Source organism: Malurus melanocephalus, unplaced genomic scaffold, assembly GCF_030028575.1.
Source record: "Malurus melanocephalus ecotype Western Australia unplaced genomic scaffold, MMel_1.1 scaffold_29, whole genome shotgun sequence".
In the NCBI taxonomy this organism is placed as follows: Eukaryota; Metazoa; Chordata; class Aves; order Passeriformes; family Maluridae; genus Malurus; species Malurus melanocephalus.
In genome coordinates, this window is record NW_026623261.1 from 2,011,470 (window position 1) to 2,028,480 (window position 17,011).

General features: G+C 37.8%; 1 protein-coding gene across 3 annotated transcripts in view; it reads right to left on the reverse strand.

Moving 5' to 3' along the window:
* NKAIN2 (sodium/potassium transporting ATPase interacting 2) overlaps positions 1-17,011 on the reverse strand; it is a 520,019-nt gene that overhangs the window by 70,538 nt on the left and 432,470 nt on the right. For all 3 annotated transcript variants that reach the window (XR_008965180.1, XM_057363618.1, XM_057363619.1), the window contains exon 4: positions 9,593-9,793. Coding sequence is in view for 2 of the 3 variants with exons in the window: in XM_057363618.1 (XP_057219601.1) it covers positions 9,593-9,793 (201 nt within the window). In the remaining variant the exon portion in view is untranslated. The remainder of the gene's footprint in view (positions 1-9,592; positions 9,794-17,011) is intronic.

Here is a 17,011-nt window from a genome sequence, read left to right on the forward strand (position 1 = left end):
CAAACTGTAATTCCAGAACTGAGTCCTCATTTCTACCCAGACTAGTGGGGTTTCTAGTGGGGAGAAGAGGCAAAATGGCAAATGTCACTTTTGTATGTGGCAGAACAAGTCAGTACAGTAATATCAGCAAGAATAAAGAACATGGTGACACTGAGGTATATCTGCAGTGTGGTTGGGGTTTTTAATATTTCTGAGGAGCAGCACTCATTTTTATTGTACCTTCAAAATCAGCTCAGGAATGGCATTGGTGAACCTGGCACTTGACTGGGAGTTTTCAGCATGAGGAGGTATTGCTTTTTGTTTAACTACATGCTGTAAAGAAACACTTATGATTACAGAATCTTGCACTGCTTATTGTTATTGCCCTTCCTCTTAGTACAATTCTTACATCTGAAACAAGTGTAATAAGCTTTTTCTACATTGTAAATTCTTTTGTATRGAGAGAAAAATCAAATGGTCTGGGSTCTTTATTCAGAATCTCTTCAAAGAGAGAGGCTCACTAAGACTAAATAGGTAAATAGGTAATAGGTAAATAGGCTCCAGCCCAAGTCATCTGACCTGTGTGTAACTGGAGCATGTTCACATGCAGCTCTCATGCTATGACAGTGTCATACAAACAGGACTATGCCAGTACCAGAACTAAGGAATAATTTAAATGCCAGCTGTGGCAGGAAGCAAGTGAGCAAGCAAGCATCTCCAGTCAGCACAGCACCACCRGCATCACACAGCCCCAGGACAGCCGTGAGGCGCTGAACCTCATGGATGCGTAATCTCATTGCTGTATCATATCACTGCAGGGTCAGCCAGGATCAGAGTCCCCTGTGTGAAGGGATACATATGAGATGGTCAAAACAAATTCTCAGGAAACTTCCCCCAGGCCTTGAAGTAATGAGTCCAATGTGCAGCTCTTTGTTTTCATAATTCCAACACTGCTCCAAAAGAATCACATACAGTTTGCCTTAACTTGTGCAAGAGCATCTGTGAGAGGCAGAACTGCTTCTTCCAGTCTCAGATCACACTGGTGCTGTTGTCTTTCTTTCCATCAGGGAAATAAACCTTTCAGAGACAATCCCGTGTGCCTTGGTCAGGCAAGACTTTTTAAAGCTGACTTGTCTCTTCTGAGTTGGAAAAAAACTTGTTTTCAGACAATTACATAGTTTAACTTTATGCAAACACAGCTCATTAAGAAGGAAAGTTTTTAGGGAAATGAATGAGTGCAATTCTACTGACAAAACTTCCTACTCATTATGAAAAACATTTATGCTTTGATGGGTACAATTCAGTTTTCTGCCAGAAGTAGGGAAGAAATGAAGGTAAAATTTGATAGAAGCAATAACAGATAATACATATAGACATAAAAAAATCTCCTGGTGCAATCCTTCAAAATACTAATGACATGCTTTAGTATTATTGTCAAACAGAAACAGCAATATATTGTGCTCYGAGCCAATGTTAAAGATGCCTGAACCTGATGTTGCCTCTCTGTTAACATGGCAAAACAGTGTTATTAAATTAACACTTTACAATGATTCATACCCTCTTCGCATTGTGCTGATTTTGCCCGGTCCCACAGTGAAAAAACTGTCTTTCTAAAGTACCAATCTATATAATTAAGAATCAATTTTCTTTCAACCACTGCATTGCCCTAGAAAAGAACTTTGCCTTAATCAAGTAATGGTATTTTCTCCATTAGGTTCAAAGAGTCAAAACTTAATTACATGAGCCCTTGTCTCCTTTCTCACATATAAATATTCTCACCACTCTACAAGCACAGGAAGAGACAGCTGATGTGCAAGATATTTGTGTGAGTGAATGCCTGTAGAAGGGGTGGAGGCTGCTGTCAAATGGGAGGTGCAGGAACAAAATTAGCAAGGGCAAATCTAAGAAAGGGCTTTTATGTGCAAGATGTGCTTCCTTCCAAGGGAAGACCTTTGGACTGGAAAATTAAGAACACATCATTAGGTTTACTGCTACATTTGATGTTTTGCAAGAGCTTTGCTGSATTTTTTCCCCCAGCATATTGCGTTGTACGTATTTTGAGCACAGGAATGGAATATGCTGGTTTATTAGTGGAACCCAAGAGTTATGTCAATAGGTGACTTTTCCTAGAAGATGAGTATTATCCATSTGAAGTCTGTGAAGAGCTTTACTACAGTACAAGTTCTTAGGTTGTTCCTTTGCAGCTCAGTCAAAGGGACTTGCCTGTTTAATTTTACCATTTCAACTTGGATTAGCCAGGGTCAACCCATGTTTTGTTTGATTCCACTCATGCCCATTTTGGGACCTACAGAAACATTATTTTCCCGTTTTTGCCAAGCATTCCTGTGACTTCCTCCCTCATCTCCCCTGCCTTTGCTCTTTTTTCTCTCCTTCTATCATGCAGTCCATCCTGCTGATGTTCCTGCTGCTCAATTCTTTTAGTCTTGCTCTATCACTTGCTGGTGTATCTGGATGAACTTTTAGCTTTTTTTCCTGCTCAGGCCTTATCAATATCTTCCCAAATAACATTAAATCAGAAGGAAAAAAAAGAAATAAATTGTACTTCCCTTGCAGAAAGCTTGTTTCCCTTTCCTGCTCTAAATGCAGGATCTTTACAAGCTCTCTCTTTCTTTAACCTTTGCTGTCCTGCTGATGCCCTTCTGATCTCTCACTCTGTGAGTCTTAATTTCAGAGGAACATCCTGCCTCTCGTCCTGTGCCTTGTCTTCTCCCTGCTCCTGACAATGCTCACCTAGAAGGCTACTGCTGGGATTATTTTCCACATCTTGCTTTAAACCCTCCATTTCTTCTCCTTAGTTTCTTCCAAATTKTGAAATTCAACTACTTCATTCTCTTGCAAGGCTCATGGTGGCTTGTCCCACCTGGCTTGTCCCCTCCTGTCAGTATGAGTTGCACTGCTGATGAGACACCAGCTTTTTGTCTGCTATTTCCAAATTTCAAACTTTCACACACTTCCACCTTTTGTTGCCTTTTAGGATAATTTTCCAGCAGGTCGTTTATCAGAAGTTTAATCTGTCTGAATGATAGGACTTTTTATCATGCGTACAAGAAAGCTGACAATGGTCAAACAGGAGGTGCAATGAAACTTCAGACTAGTATTCCTTCTCTGTCTTCCTGTCTTTTCCTCCTTTCCTTTTCACACGGACTGGCTGACTTGTTTTGCACTTTGAGGGTTACTTGATCCAGTTGGGAACCATGTTTTTTTTTCCCCAATCATATTTCATCAGCAATGCTCAGGGTCTTTAGGTGGTAGACTGTGAGAAACGTATTTGAGCATGAAGATCTAAAACACAGGTAGACAATTCACTGAATACATTCTYATAAAAGCACAATTTTACTGAGTACTCCTATCTATCCACCAGGGCATGAGAGTATTTAATGCCACCTGTGCTATGCTAACATTAGGGATTTTAAGACTATCCTAATATAATTATTAAACCTTAAGAGAAGCAGGGAACAATAATGCTATTCTACTGTTCTGAATGTTTAAACACATACACAGACAACCTTTCCATAATATTACATTACCTGCAATGTTTAATGGAATTATCCTGGCAGCATCTTTCTGAAATATTTAAGAACCACTGTTTGTATAGTACAGATAATAAYTGGCATGAACTAAGCACCCTGCCAAAGGTCTTATGGTAAGTCTGCAACAGAACAGAGATTTTGATGCTGGCGTCCTAACTTTATAGCTGTGTTATTGCATCTTAATAATGCAGTTATGCTTTGTGATGTTTTAAATCAATCTGACAGCATCAGGGCTTGAAAGRTATTGTGCATGATGCAGACTTTGCAGAAATCCAAACAGTATACATTTACTGTAAATACCGTGGATGGTTAATTACATATTATAAATTTTAACGCATGAAATAATAATTYTAATGACAGCATGAAGCATATACTCAAGTACAAATACAGGAAGGAACAAAAAGGAATTAAGACTAATATRCAGCACATAAAAGTCAGTGGACAGGATCACTTTGGAAAGGGTCAATACTTTTATRTAACGGTTTACTTATGGTTTTATTTATTTGGTATGTAAATTACCATCAATAATGCAGATACAGTAGACAAGAAATGTTTTTTCTCCAYTTGTTTTACTGGAATATTATTACAGTTATATAGCCCTCCTTTCAAGGGCTATATAACTTAAACCCAAACTGGCTAAGGTGATGCCTTCGCATTAGTCTTATTCCCATAACGCAGGCACTTATCTCCACTAAAATCAATAGATTTTTGAGAGTGTGAGAAGTAAAAGACAAGCATACTAAATACTTTTAATCCTGTGTTAGCAAATAGATATGTAATYCTGTTACACTTATCTCCAAGGCTGATCTTTTATTTGCATATTTTCAGAGTTTTGATCTACAAATGGATTTTAATTTGTTGACTTTTGCAAGAACAGATTTGTGGCAGTGAGAGCAGGTCATGCATAATCAAAGAGCAAAACACAGACAGAAGGAAGATGCAGAGAATCTGAGCTCCATTTCTCTATGAAATGCAATTACCATTAYAATTTCCTTGTACCACACACAGGCCTTTCAATGCTGGGTGTCCCCCACATTTAGAGGCTTTTTGAGAGATGCAAGAGATCTCTATCTATGCAAATGGTTCAGAGTCTTATGAACTGAACATGAAAAACGTAGGCATGATTTCCTCTCTCTTCAGAGGGAAAGGCACTTGGGAAGAGGCACTGAGAGATGAAATGCCTGTAAAAGAAAATTGTGATAGACCTGGAAGCAGARCCCTCTGACCTGTGCCACAGCTCAGGGCCTGGAATGAAAAGATTTTCACATTCTCTTGTGAGACAAGACTCGATAAAAAGTGGAAATGAAGAGAATTGTGATAGGCTCTGTAGCTAGAATTAGACACTGATGTGTGGGGGTGCTTGAGGAACTGCCATCTTCTGTSCCTTTCAGCTGTGTGACCAAAAGGCTGGGATGCAAATGTTATTTATACACAGAGCCAACAACTCCCTCAAGCCCTGACACTACACACCAAGATCAGCAGTGCTGCATGACCTGCACTGTGTCCCTCCCCAGCCCTCCCCAGGGTGAAGTGGCACCTTTACCTCCTATTGCTTAGAGGTGGCAACTTCCCTTCAGCCTCCATTCTGTAAATACTATGAGGAGAGCAGCTCAAATAGCTGCAAATCAAATCCCCATTAGTAYCACTGACCTCATTCTTTACCTGGAACAGTTGTCCCCAGAGATCAGTCATTTAAGTATATCTATCCCTGATAACCCAGTAGGGMTGGAAATGAAATAGCTTCTCTAATGCAAGCAACAAGAATCAATAACCTTAAATGAGTGAGGACACTTTATTGTCTGAAGAGTATGGGAATATGAGTCATGCCATCACTAGATCAGTTCATTTTGGTAATTTGTAGACACAAAGACAGAGTTGTGGTCCTTGCMGAGCATATTGGATGGGCCAGATGCTCAAGACATTGTAGCTCTGCAGATGAGGTTTCCCAGGGAGAGAWGCATCAAGTGGAGAGTTTTACCAAGGATGTGAACACAGGCTACATTAAGGGTTAGTTTTATTCAACAAAAATATTGAATTAGCTGTGGCGAAAATGATGCTTTTTTTCTGCATGTATCAGCAAACCTTTAAATAGCTGTTTCTGTCCAAGTGTGATGAAGCTAAGATCTCACCTTTTCAGATTCAGCTGTGGYACTGATCAACAATTGGGGAAGGCAGGAAATGAGGGAGTTGTTCCATGGAAATACAGAATCATGGATTCACAGAATCATTAGGGTACAAGGGGAGCTCTGGAGAACATCTAGTTGACCCCCCTGCCAATGCAGGGGGTGATGTAGGAATGTGTCCAGGTGGGTTTTGCACATCCCCAGAGAGGAAGAATCTGTGACCTTCCTGAGCAGTCTTTTCCACTGCTCTGTCACCCGCAGTGTGAAGTTCTTTCTCAGTGTTGAGGTGGAACTGCCTGTGTTTCAGTTTATGGCCATTGGTCCTCGTCCTGTTGCTGGACACCACTGAAAGCAGTCAGGCACCATCCATTTGGCACCCTCTTTTGACATATTTAGATGTACTCCAGATCCAAGATTTCAAAGAAAGCAGAATAAATCCCATACTTAGGAATTCTGTTCAGTTCCACACTGCTGCATCCTGCAGGCCACGCTCACAAATGTAGTTTGTTGGTTTGGTTGTTTTTTTTTTTTTTTATTTTGCAGCACTGTGAGCCTGCAAAGCTGAACTTATGAATGAAGGAAATTCCCCTCCCTGGTGTTCTCTTTTTTTCACTCCAAACTCCTCTCTCTTTTTAACTTGCTGGAAGATACTAAGATGTAGAGATAAAGTGATAGCAATGAGGCTTGGTCTCAAAAGAGATAAGTGGGAGGTATGGATATGGAGAATAGAGTAAAAACTGACTTAACATGGTGTGTGGCACTGAGATTTTGGTAGTGTACCACTTCAGAGAAGCAACTACCACAAAAACTGAGTAAAACATCAGTGTAAGATTTTCAAAATAGATTTCCATAAACATGAAAAGAAATCAGACAGCGACCCAGCAAGAGGCAATGTGCTGACATGGGAATGGATAGAGGACAGACATAAATGTACATTATGTGGTACAAGGATTGGTTTACTCATAGGCTCTGCAAAGGCTGTGATACAAGGATTGGTTTACTCATAGGCTCTGCAAAGGCTTTAGCCTTCCACCAGCCTCACCCAATGAAGTGCTCTGTGGCATAGGATCAAGGAATGGTGGTGGCTGCTATTCTGTCTTTGTTATCACTCTGGTTTATTCCAGCCCTGCTTTGCATACAAACATGCTAARTATTCAAATTGAGGAAATCCTTTATTTATCAGAGCATTTTTTTCCCAAGCATCTGTTCTCAAATAATTTTTGCCCTTTTTGAAGTTTTTCTAAGCTGTGAACATTCAACTGGTCAAAGTATGGACACCACCAAACTGGATCTTCTATTATTTCAGTGAGAGCTAAACTAGCAATTTTGTCCAGTTATTAATCCTGAGCAAAATATACTCCTYGGGAGAAACTGGAAAATTATCTGTGCATCATCACATCTATTTCTCTTTTCTGTTCTAAGGCTGGTATTATGCAACAAACGCCACAATCATTCACARCGGGATCTCCCCTGGCTTTTGGGATTATGTAACCTTCTGGTTGTTTTAACTGCTATTTTGTTTAAGTAGTAGGAAAAGTAAAAATTCTTCATAATTTCACTCTTGAATATCTAAAGTCTGYGTTGACTTGCCCAAAATTAGCAACAGCATTTGTATGGTGCACAATCTGGTGCTGTTTGCTTCTAGGATACATTMCCCCATGGAGAAAAGTTCTCTTGGAGAATCTGCCTATTTTGTGCCTCATCAGCAGAATATCTGTCTGCAATCATTGAAATATTCCACAGCCCATCATGGGATTGCTTTTAGAAAGTATAAACCTAGGGGAGAAGGGAGTGGCTTGTAGTTTTGTCATACTTTTATAGTTTTTATCTTGGCTATCTTATTCTTTCCACTTTCCACAACTAATATCGCATCTATGTGAGCCTAACTTTTGGTAGTTCCATTCCTTGTGAGCTTGCTGGCAAGCTGTACAAAATACACTCAGTATAATGTTTCCAAAGGCTGATAAAAGAGTCCTCAATGAAGCTGTATGTCTATTTTTTATCTGTAGGCACTAGAAGGCATCCTTACAAARAGGCTGTAATGCCACCAGTCCTTGAAAAAGCCAAGAAAAGCATTAGCTTGATCATTGTCATGAACATACAGAAACACAGAAACAAAACAAGCAACCAATTTGTAGGTTGCTATTTATAGTTTTGTAGMTAAAGTACAAGATATGTTTAGGTGCTTGTAAAGGAAAATTGAAGGGAAAGATTAATTTCTTTCTACTAACTGGAGATAAATCTGATCTAATGCATGGGTTTGTTAAAGCTAGTTTGCTGAAAACCAAGCAGTATCTGCTCTTCTTCCTTTGTGTTATGTGTCACTGAGCTGTACCAGTTAATTCCTCTGTCTCCCATTTAATCACATTTAMTCAGACAGTGAATTTACACTAGTATTTCTATTAGAAAAAGTACCCCATGCCCACAACAGGAAATGTGTAAATGGTGTGAACAGTAGTCAAACACTAGGTCTGGAAAATTGATCCCTACTTATACTGTGCAGCTCTTTACCTGTGATAATCACATTTAGAGTAACATGAATGGAAATACAACACAGRTGTAGTTAGCTACAGCTAGCAGATTACTAAAGGCTTGTTATTTTCAACCATTACTCCGACTTRAAAAGGATGAGTTTATCTAGAAACACAGCTCTATTTCAACACAGACACAGAAAAAAACTTCGTTGCATCAGGAACAGAATTGAGCTTGAACTGCATATTCCTTGGGTTTCTTGCTCATCATTCATTAAAGTTAAAAAGGCAGAAAAAAATAGTGTGGTTATCTCTTTGTGAAAGCTTGAGGGTAGGAGGGCTCTGCRGAGAGATCTGGGCAGGCTGGATTGATGGGCCAAGGCCAGTTGTATTAGGTTCAACAAGGTCAAGTCCTGCCCTTGGGCCACAATTGAAGGCAGTGCCACAGACTGGGGCAGAGTGGCTGGAATGCTGCYTGTTGGAARMGGAYYTGGRGGTGCTGGTCAAGAGCAGCTGAACASGAGCCAGCTATGCCYACRTGGMCAAGAAGGCTGAYYKCATCTTGGCCTGTATCAAGGGAAATCAAGCTTCCACCAGGGAAACTCTGTGTTGGATATTAGGAAAAAATTCTTCACCAAAAACTTAGTCAAGCATTGGAATRGGATGCYCAGGAYAATGGTGGAGCCACCTWTCCTGGAGGTWTTTAAAAAATGTGTAGATGYGGCCCTTTGGTACAGGGGTTAGTGCTGGACTCAGAAATGCCGGATTAAGGGTTGGACTTCATCTTAGAGGTCTTTTCCAACCAAAATTGTTCTATGAAGCTATAATTCCATGAGTTAAGCTTGAGTGATAAAAAATGAATTGGATTAGATAGGTGGAAAAGCTGCTCACTTTTTGTATTGCTGTGAGCTCCATTATATATTGTTTCCCCCAGAGTTTTTATCCCTTATAAATTTTCTGCAGTGCAACAGTGGATTYTTATAYGCCTAAAAAAGATTTAAGACCTCTGTTTTTGATTTTCATGTTACTATTTTGGGGGGGAGGGAAAACTTCTCCCATTGTRCTCTAGTGTCTATTGATTAATATGGTTAAAGACAAATTGATGAGATTTGAGTCTTTGTGAGCTGATCAGTGAATCTATTTTTACTGCTGTTTTTTCTTTTGTATTCAATTTCATGTTTAATTTGGCTTTTACAACAATAGCTGTAACTTGCTATTGTGTCACCACTTATATATTAGAGTATCAGGAAAAGAGAATGTGCCATGCCAGTAGTTCTTAGAGCAATAAAAAATTTGTGTGTTGGAATTTTTGCATGCAGGTATCTTGAACTGGCTGAATGGCAACTGGATTTCATAACTAAGACATGAAGCCAGGGTTCGTGAATGAATGCCACAATCATCCACTATTCCAGTAATGACAAGAAATTCAGAAAAGGTGGTGGAATTGAAGTTATTTGTAAACACTTACTGCAAGGAAGATCTGAAGAGAACTGTGAGCCACTTCTATGTACTGATATTCAAGAAAACACCCCGAGACAGTGATATAACGATGATCCTCTGGTGCCCAGTCCGGGGCTGGGGTTACTGAGGTCACGGTGCAGCCTGGCCCATTCTCCATCCACCAAGAGCGGTGCATTGAGATGTTAAAGGTCAGAATGAGATCTGTTTCCTGCAAAAGAACAAGCAAAGAATTAATGCGTGTGGATGGTACTCCGGTATCCAATGCCTCAGCGAGAGATTTCACAGCATGCATAAAGAAGCAAAGAGCAGCAATAAAACTGCACTGTCACATGAAAGTTAGTGGAGCTTGCCTGCTGCAAGCAGAAGTAGCTGTACCTTGTCAGGCAGAAATGCTTTGGAGCAGAAAAATAACCCTGCAAGCCAGGATCTCTTCCTAGATATTATGGCAGCCTAGACTATTGCACTCATTTCTGTTGATTGCCCATTTTCCAGTGGATTCCATAAGGATTTATGGCCCATATTTTGTTGGTCTGATGCCCCAAACTATAAAAGAAACCCCCAGAGTCAAGATTTCATAGACTTTAATATACACATGTCATCTGCAAGGAGTTTTATCTCATGGAGCCAGTGAAGGAGACCTACAGCAGCTCTACTGAAATATTGGAGAAGTTTAAGAAAAGGATCCTGTGCATTTGCTCACAGGCAAATCTYATTACAATGCCTCTCTCAGATTTCTAATTTCCTAGGAGCCTGGAAGGAAATAGTGMGTGTTGCCTTGTCTAAAGACTGCTTGGCTAGTTAAAAAGGAGGGCAGAGGCGTGCAACCTTTAACTCCCACACAGTAGTGCGATGGAGTAACTAGTCAGCCATGCTTTCCATTAGGATTGCATTTATAAATAGTTCATAAAGGATTAATGAATTATTAATGTACATCATAAACAATACTACGGATATTACTTTCATAAATTATACGTGGTTGCACATTATTTGAGGGTGTTRCATGTAGCTATAACAAAACTACGGACTCTGTGGATTCTGTAATAGCCTGCAGTGTTTACCAACACTTTATAAATAATTTATAACTGTAGCCTCATTGTAAAGTGTGACTATCTAGTCTGTGTGCACATGTGCTCAGTCATGCAAAAAAAATTKCTTTTAAGTAATGTCATTGCAGAGCCAAATTCTCCCCACACCTAACCTACATTTTTTTTCAGCCTGTTGATGTCATTAATAATTAAGATTCTCATAAAGATTTTAAAGTGTAACTATTTAATTAGGTTTACCRTGCCAAAAGGAATAGAATGCTATTCTGAAGCAGATAAATTGTATCCACATTTTCCTCCCTTGAAAATAGTAATTTTTCCAGTCCCACTTATTTTCCTTTTTTGCATTTACTCATGAAAAGGTAACTCCATCCAGAGAGGTTATGGATAATGTCACATGTCAATCGATCTGTGATTACCCTTGACACTGGAGTATAGCCTAATATTTTTTCTCTAAGTCATAGTTCTTGACCAAAAGTATGGAAATTTTGTACRTTTAAAAAAGAAAAAAWATCAACTGCCACCCTGCATAAACASACAGAGCTATCAGATGGCAAAAAGGACCTTAAATATGCTTGCAATGAGTAATTGCAATTGCAATTACAATTGCAATAACGCCATCCTCACAACAGTCCAATCCAGCAAATAATGAACTGTATAAGGAAATTTAAAATGCTTCATATGAATTTGATCAAGCAACCAACTTCAAGCATTTGATAGTGATCAAAGCAACAGCAAAACTATGCAAATTTTGCCCAAATATATATTTATGTATGGTTATAAGTCTTCATCCCCCTCTCCTTTCTCTCGATCCTTCCCTACCAAAGCTGTAAACACTGGAAAGTGTCCGACACGCTCCTTGGAAATGGGCATTTTTACTTTGCACCCAAGCCAGAAGATTATTTTCCTTTCTGAAGTCAGGGCTGTTAACAACCCCTTGAGTAGAACGCTGGGTCTTCTCACTTGGCATAATAAATTGAAGAATGGAAATCTTTGGAGTAATTTTGGTAAAGTAATAGATTGATTCCTAAACGACTAAAACTGGATTCCATCATGTTATTGTCAAAAGAACTTTTAGCCATTCTAGTTACCATGGAAAATTCGAAACATTTAAGTCTCTTATCAGAGATGAAGCACAAATGAATAGGACCCATTGTCATCTCTATTTTAGCATTTGCMATACCTTGAGAAGAATCATGATGGACTAAATATATTTTACAAAGTGCAGACTAGGGATTAAAAATGTATTCCTTGAAAAAGAAAGGGATAAACTGGCTTGCAGGAACTGAGTATTTGTTATGCATCTGCCARATGAAGTGAAAATGATTCAGGAGGAACKAAACATAAAAATCAAAACTGGGCTCTGTGGGTATAATATAATTTCTCTAGAGGCAGCTATTTTTGCTTACAAAGAGTGCAATAATCAAAAACTTTACTGGTTAAAAGCACAAATAAATTTCCAAGTTGCATGGGAAATATAATTATGCATTATTTATAATTACATATGTAAGTAAAACTTCACAAAATCTAGCTTTCTTCCATCCCTGAATTTATCCCCAGATGATTTTAAAAAATCATATGTGTGTGTTTGAGAAGGTTTTTAGAAGCAGTTATCACATACTGAACCAGTTAAAAAAAAAAAAGTCAACTCCAGAAAGCAAAACAAAAGCAGATGTGAAATCTGGTTCTGGTAAGATTAGACACCATTCATGGCTCAGGTCCAACTTGGATGGATTAAGAATGACAATGAGATAAAATCTTGAGAATCCAACATGTGAGACAGACCTTGTAAATTTCTATCCCCAAAATATCTGGGATCAGAATAAGCATGGAAGGAGCCTATTAGACACAAAGCTGCTGTGCAGTTAAATCTCAGGTATAAATTGTTCTGTGCTTTTAACTTGTGTATACCCTTCAAGCCATGGCCCCTCATGTGCAAGGATATTCTCAGAGCAGTTGCTGTTGCTCAGTATTGAAGGTCACCCAGCTTAGGAAAAAGTTTCCCTTAGTGAGAAAACACTTAAAGAGTTGAATCCTCTTGTAGACCTGTGGAAGCCAAGAAGGGGATGATGAATCTATCATTAACACCTCCTCTGCTGACAGCATTTAGAGCTATTTTTGGACAAACTCTGCTTGATATTTACTTTGTTCACTGTTTGAATACAGTTTTAGTGGACATAGACAAAGTCTACAGTGGAATCTGGGGATTTATTATACTCTCCGGTGTATTTGCCGTCTGTTTTCTTTCCAACATCTGTGGCTCAAACTTTGTTCAGGGAAATGCAGAGAAATAGTCTGATAAGCCTTGAAGCTATGAAAACTAACAAGAATTGTTGATTCAAGTTGGGCAAGCCAATATGTTGTTGTTCATAGTCTGTATGTCAAGGAAGATTTCATTATCCTAAATTCAACAAGCAGCTGCTTCCTTCGTGGACGCAGAAATACATCTGTAAGGGCTTTACTGCCGATCACTGTGCTGCTTTTGTAAATTCTRCTGGTATTTGTAAAGCTTGTTAGTAAAAATTAGTGCATTAAAGTAGATTTTGATATTCATCAAGGAGAAAGAAAAACAAAGGAAAATATTTCACACAACATCTTTGCTCACATTCCAAAGATGTGTTGGTATTTTTAGTGGTCAGGAAAAGTATTGCTAGATTAGACAAATCTTGAACTTTGGAGGTCTCAGAGACTCAGATCTCTTAGATTAGCATACGAGACATCTTCAAATTACGTCTGCAWTTTTATTTCAGCTTATTGGTAAAAAAAATTTTGAGTTCTGATGGTTTTGTGCCTATGTTTAATACAGTAGATAACAATTTTTCTGGGGTTAACTGCATAGTACGTAGCATTTTGTGGCTGAGAACAGCTGATGACAGAACATGGCAACAGAAAGCTTTATAAAAGCTGCCAGAAAAAGAATACATGATTCTTTGTAATAAGACACAGCAGGAGGACAGCAGTGCTTACAAAGAAGACAGCCCTTTGTGAACCAAAGGGTTCTGCATTAGCACCAGTGCACATTAGTAAATGCCCTATCTCTTTGCAGTAATCACAATATATTACTGTTTCAATGATTTTTGTTGGTTTCACCCTAGAGAAGCTTATTCCAAACAGTGCCATGAGAAAAAAGAGGCAGGAATCACTCAGGATGATTCTCCTGGAAAGTCCAGGAGATCTGACAGATTCAGGGAAGTTGAATTGTACCGACCTCAGTGAGGGTTGAGGCTTGCAGCGTCATGGGATATAAGTTTTTTCTGTTTTTCTAATTAGGAATTCCTGAAATCTCTGCAAACCTGCCAMGCTTCTATACAACTTTTCCCAAATACAACCATGTAACCACTTGTTTCATTTACCGAACTCAAACTAGCAAGAATAAGCTGCTTGGAGAGTGAACAACAGTGATAAAAGATCAGGGTCTGAAAGCATYTGTAGTTCTGGATACCTCGGATGCACAGAGGCCTCTACAGGCATTTTTTTTCTTCTGTTATCTCACTTTCCCACTAAAACTAATTCCCACCAGGCAGTACCATTTTCTCATGCAAGCAGACATTCTCCTGTCTTAAGAAAAAATCCCTCCTTGCTGAAGAGCCAAAATAGAGCTTGACAATTGTGTTGTTTTGTTTTTTTTAAACTTTTTTTTTGTTTTGTTTTTTGTTTTCTTTTTCAGTTAAAAGTTCATATACAGAAAATAATTGTTGTATAATTGTGTGGGGAAACCAGATATTTAAAGAAAATATTTTTTCTATTTTGCTGAATCTCAAYTGGGTTTCTTGCTACCCCAATTTTTGTATGTGTGTAATGCTTTCCCTTTCATTTGAAATATTTTTCAGTAACTTGGAATTCTTTAATTTCCTCTTGTATAAGAATTTTGTACGAGTATAATTGATAATTGGRTACAGAGTATGATTTACATATGTGCATTAATCAGATACGATTTAACCTGTTTTAATGTATCTAACTGATATATTTCTGAAGTTTATCAATGAAAACTGCCAAAAAGTGTCCCACTGATAGTTTTTCTCAGTATTCTGTTAGAAAAGTTACAAATGTATTTTAAATGACTTCCAGCATATTTCTGAAGGATTCAATGAATTAGTTATAAAGTTACCAGCATGCAAGAGATGACTCAGATGTCCTGATTTTCTTCTCTAAAATGAAACTAGAATGCTATATTAATAAAACACCATAAATAATCCTCAAAAAGAGTGGGCACTACTATACAGAGATTGACATTGTCAATTACTATTCTCTTATATGATACTTGTCAATTTTCTTCTGACATGATTAAAGCTACATTTACTGTTACATTAATTTAGATCTTCATATTTTTCTAGTAATTAACTATGTACATTGACAAACCTACAAATTTTAATCTGCTCTGATTTTATTCCTTTAAAAAAAACCTGCTAAGCTCCATAATAATAATTTTACTAGTTCAGTGGCATCAACATTTTGTATTAATGTCTTTCTTCAAAAAAATTCTATATATATACAGTTCTTCAATTGAAATATCATAAAAACAAAGTAGAACCTTTCAGTCTGTATTGCATGGTTTACATGATTATTAGTGTTCCATGAATGATCTTCCATGTTCTTCCATGTTCTTCCATGAATGCTTTTTCATATTTAAACTGAATATTCTTAGACTAAGACCCATTGAATTTTTTCTTGTGCAGAACATGAACATGAGAATTTAGGCCTTCCCAGTAGCACAATGTCATTTATCACAGGGACTGAGAAGATGCAGTTACATAGAAACCATAATTTAGCTATAGTACATATTTAGTGAAGATCCTGAAAGCTAAAATTTTTGTAATTTCTTGGAAAATTGCTTTCTGGAGGATGTAAGCTTGTGCAGTGATAAAACATACTGAAATGGAAAGCTGACTAGAGGCACTCACATCCCACAGTAGTGACTAATTCTGTGGAATCTTATTAATTTCTCACTGTGCAGTAATCAAGGATTTCATTCTGGAATTGAAAAAAAAAAAATTTAAGGAAATTGAGTTACATATAATACCTTGTTTTGACAAATTACCATTCTCTGACAAAGAAAGATTATCTCCAAGCCCTGTCAATGTGGGTGTACAGTGGACACTTTTCCAGATGATCTACATTGTTCTGTCCCTAGGATTACCAGAGCTTATTAAAACCTACAAAAAAACAGCTTATTTTCCACAGCAAAAAGCCAAATCTGTTTTAATTTTTGGATTAAATTGGAAGATACAAAATCACAATTTAAATATTTACTTGCATAACCAGAAAATTATGATCTCATAGATATCTTAAAAATTCTGCWGTGGGGTGGAAATTGGTGGCCTGATTTAGGGAATTGATCCAGAGCTGAAATCAAAGTTGTGGTGCATGGTCTCTATTCCCACACCAAAGCTGGGTACCATGGAAAAAAATTAGCAAAGAATTTTATGATTGAACTAAACTCTCTATGGTTCTGGATCTCTTTCTGATGTGAAATATTCTGATATTTTTCCAAACCCTGGTTATTAATACTGAGCTGAAAATGCAAGATTATACTGCTTTCACAATATATTAGTACCAGCTTTTTATGAGTAAGGCATAATGCTTTTAAAGATGTTTAGTTTACTGCTCTCTTGGGACTGGGCTTTTTTTCCCTTTATTTTTAAACAGTAAAGGAAGCATTTCTGCAAATGCACAGATCAATAATGCTTAGAATTTTCGGACACAAATATACACAACCTCTTAATTCTAAATTAAACCCTTCTAGGCAAAAGTGTTGCCTAGAATCAAAGACAAAAAGCTTTCCAAACAATATTAAGAGTGATAATATAAAAATCAGATCTTTAATGAAAGCTTTCAGGTGCAAAAATATGGCTCTCTGCATGTGTAGGATTGATTTACTATGAATTTTGTAATGTAAATTAATTAGTATACCTAGCAGGTATATCCAATAAGAGACCAGTTGCCCCAGAAACTCATTCTTGGGTCTGCCCCTTGGAATTGTTCCAGGGGCTTCTTCTAAGTTCTAGTGCAAAACAGAGTGTCCATGTTGGAATTTGTCTTCTTGAGAGGAAGACTAAACAATTTCAGGGATGTGTTAACTTATTGTTCTAAAATGTGAGAGAAAGGGCAGGAAAAGTACTAGAAGCTATATAAATATGTATTKACAGTCCACAAAGCTATGAGTATACAAGAAATATATAAAAAGCAAAATTCTCTAGATRTCACAAGGATGTCTTATATTCGGATTACATCCAAAAGACTATGCAGGGCTTCCACTGACCTGGGATCACCATTCTGAARGCTGCAAACAGAAAGGTCTGGGCCTTGATTAAAATTACAGCATGAAATTAATATCCTTAAAGTTCTTTCCTTTTCTAGAATAAATCATTTACCAAGATACCAAA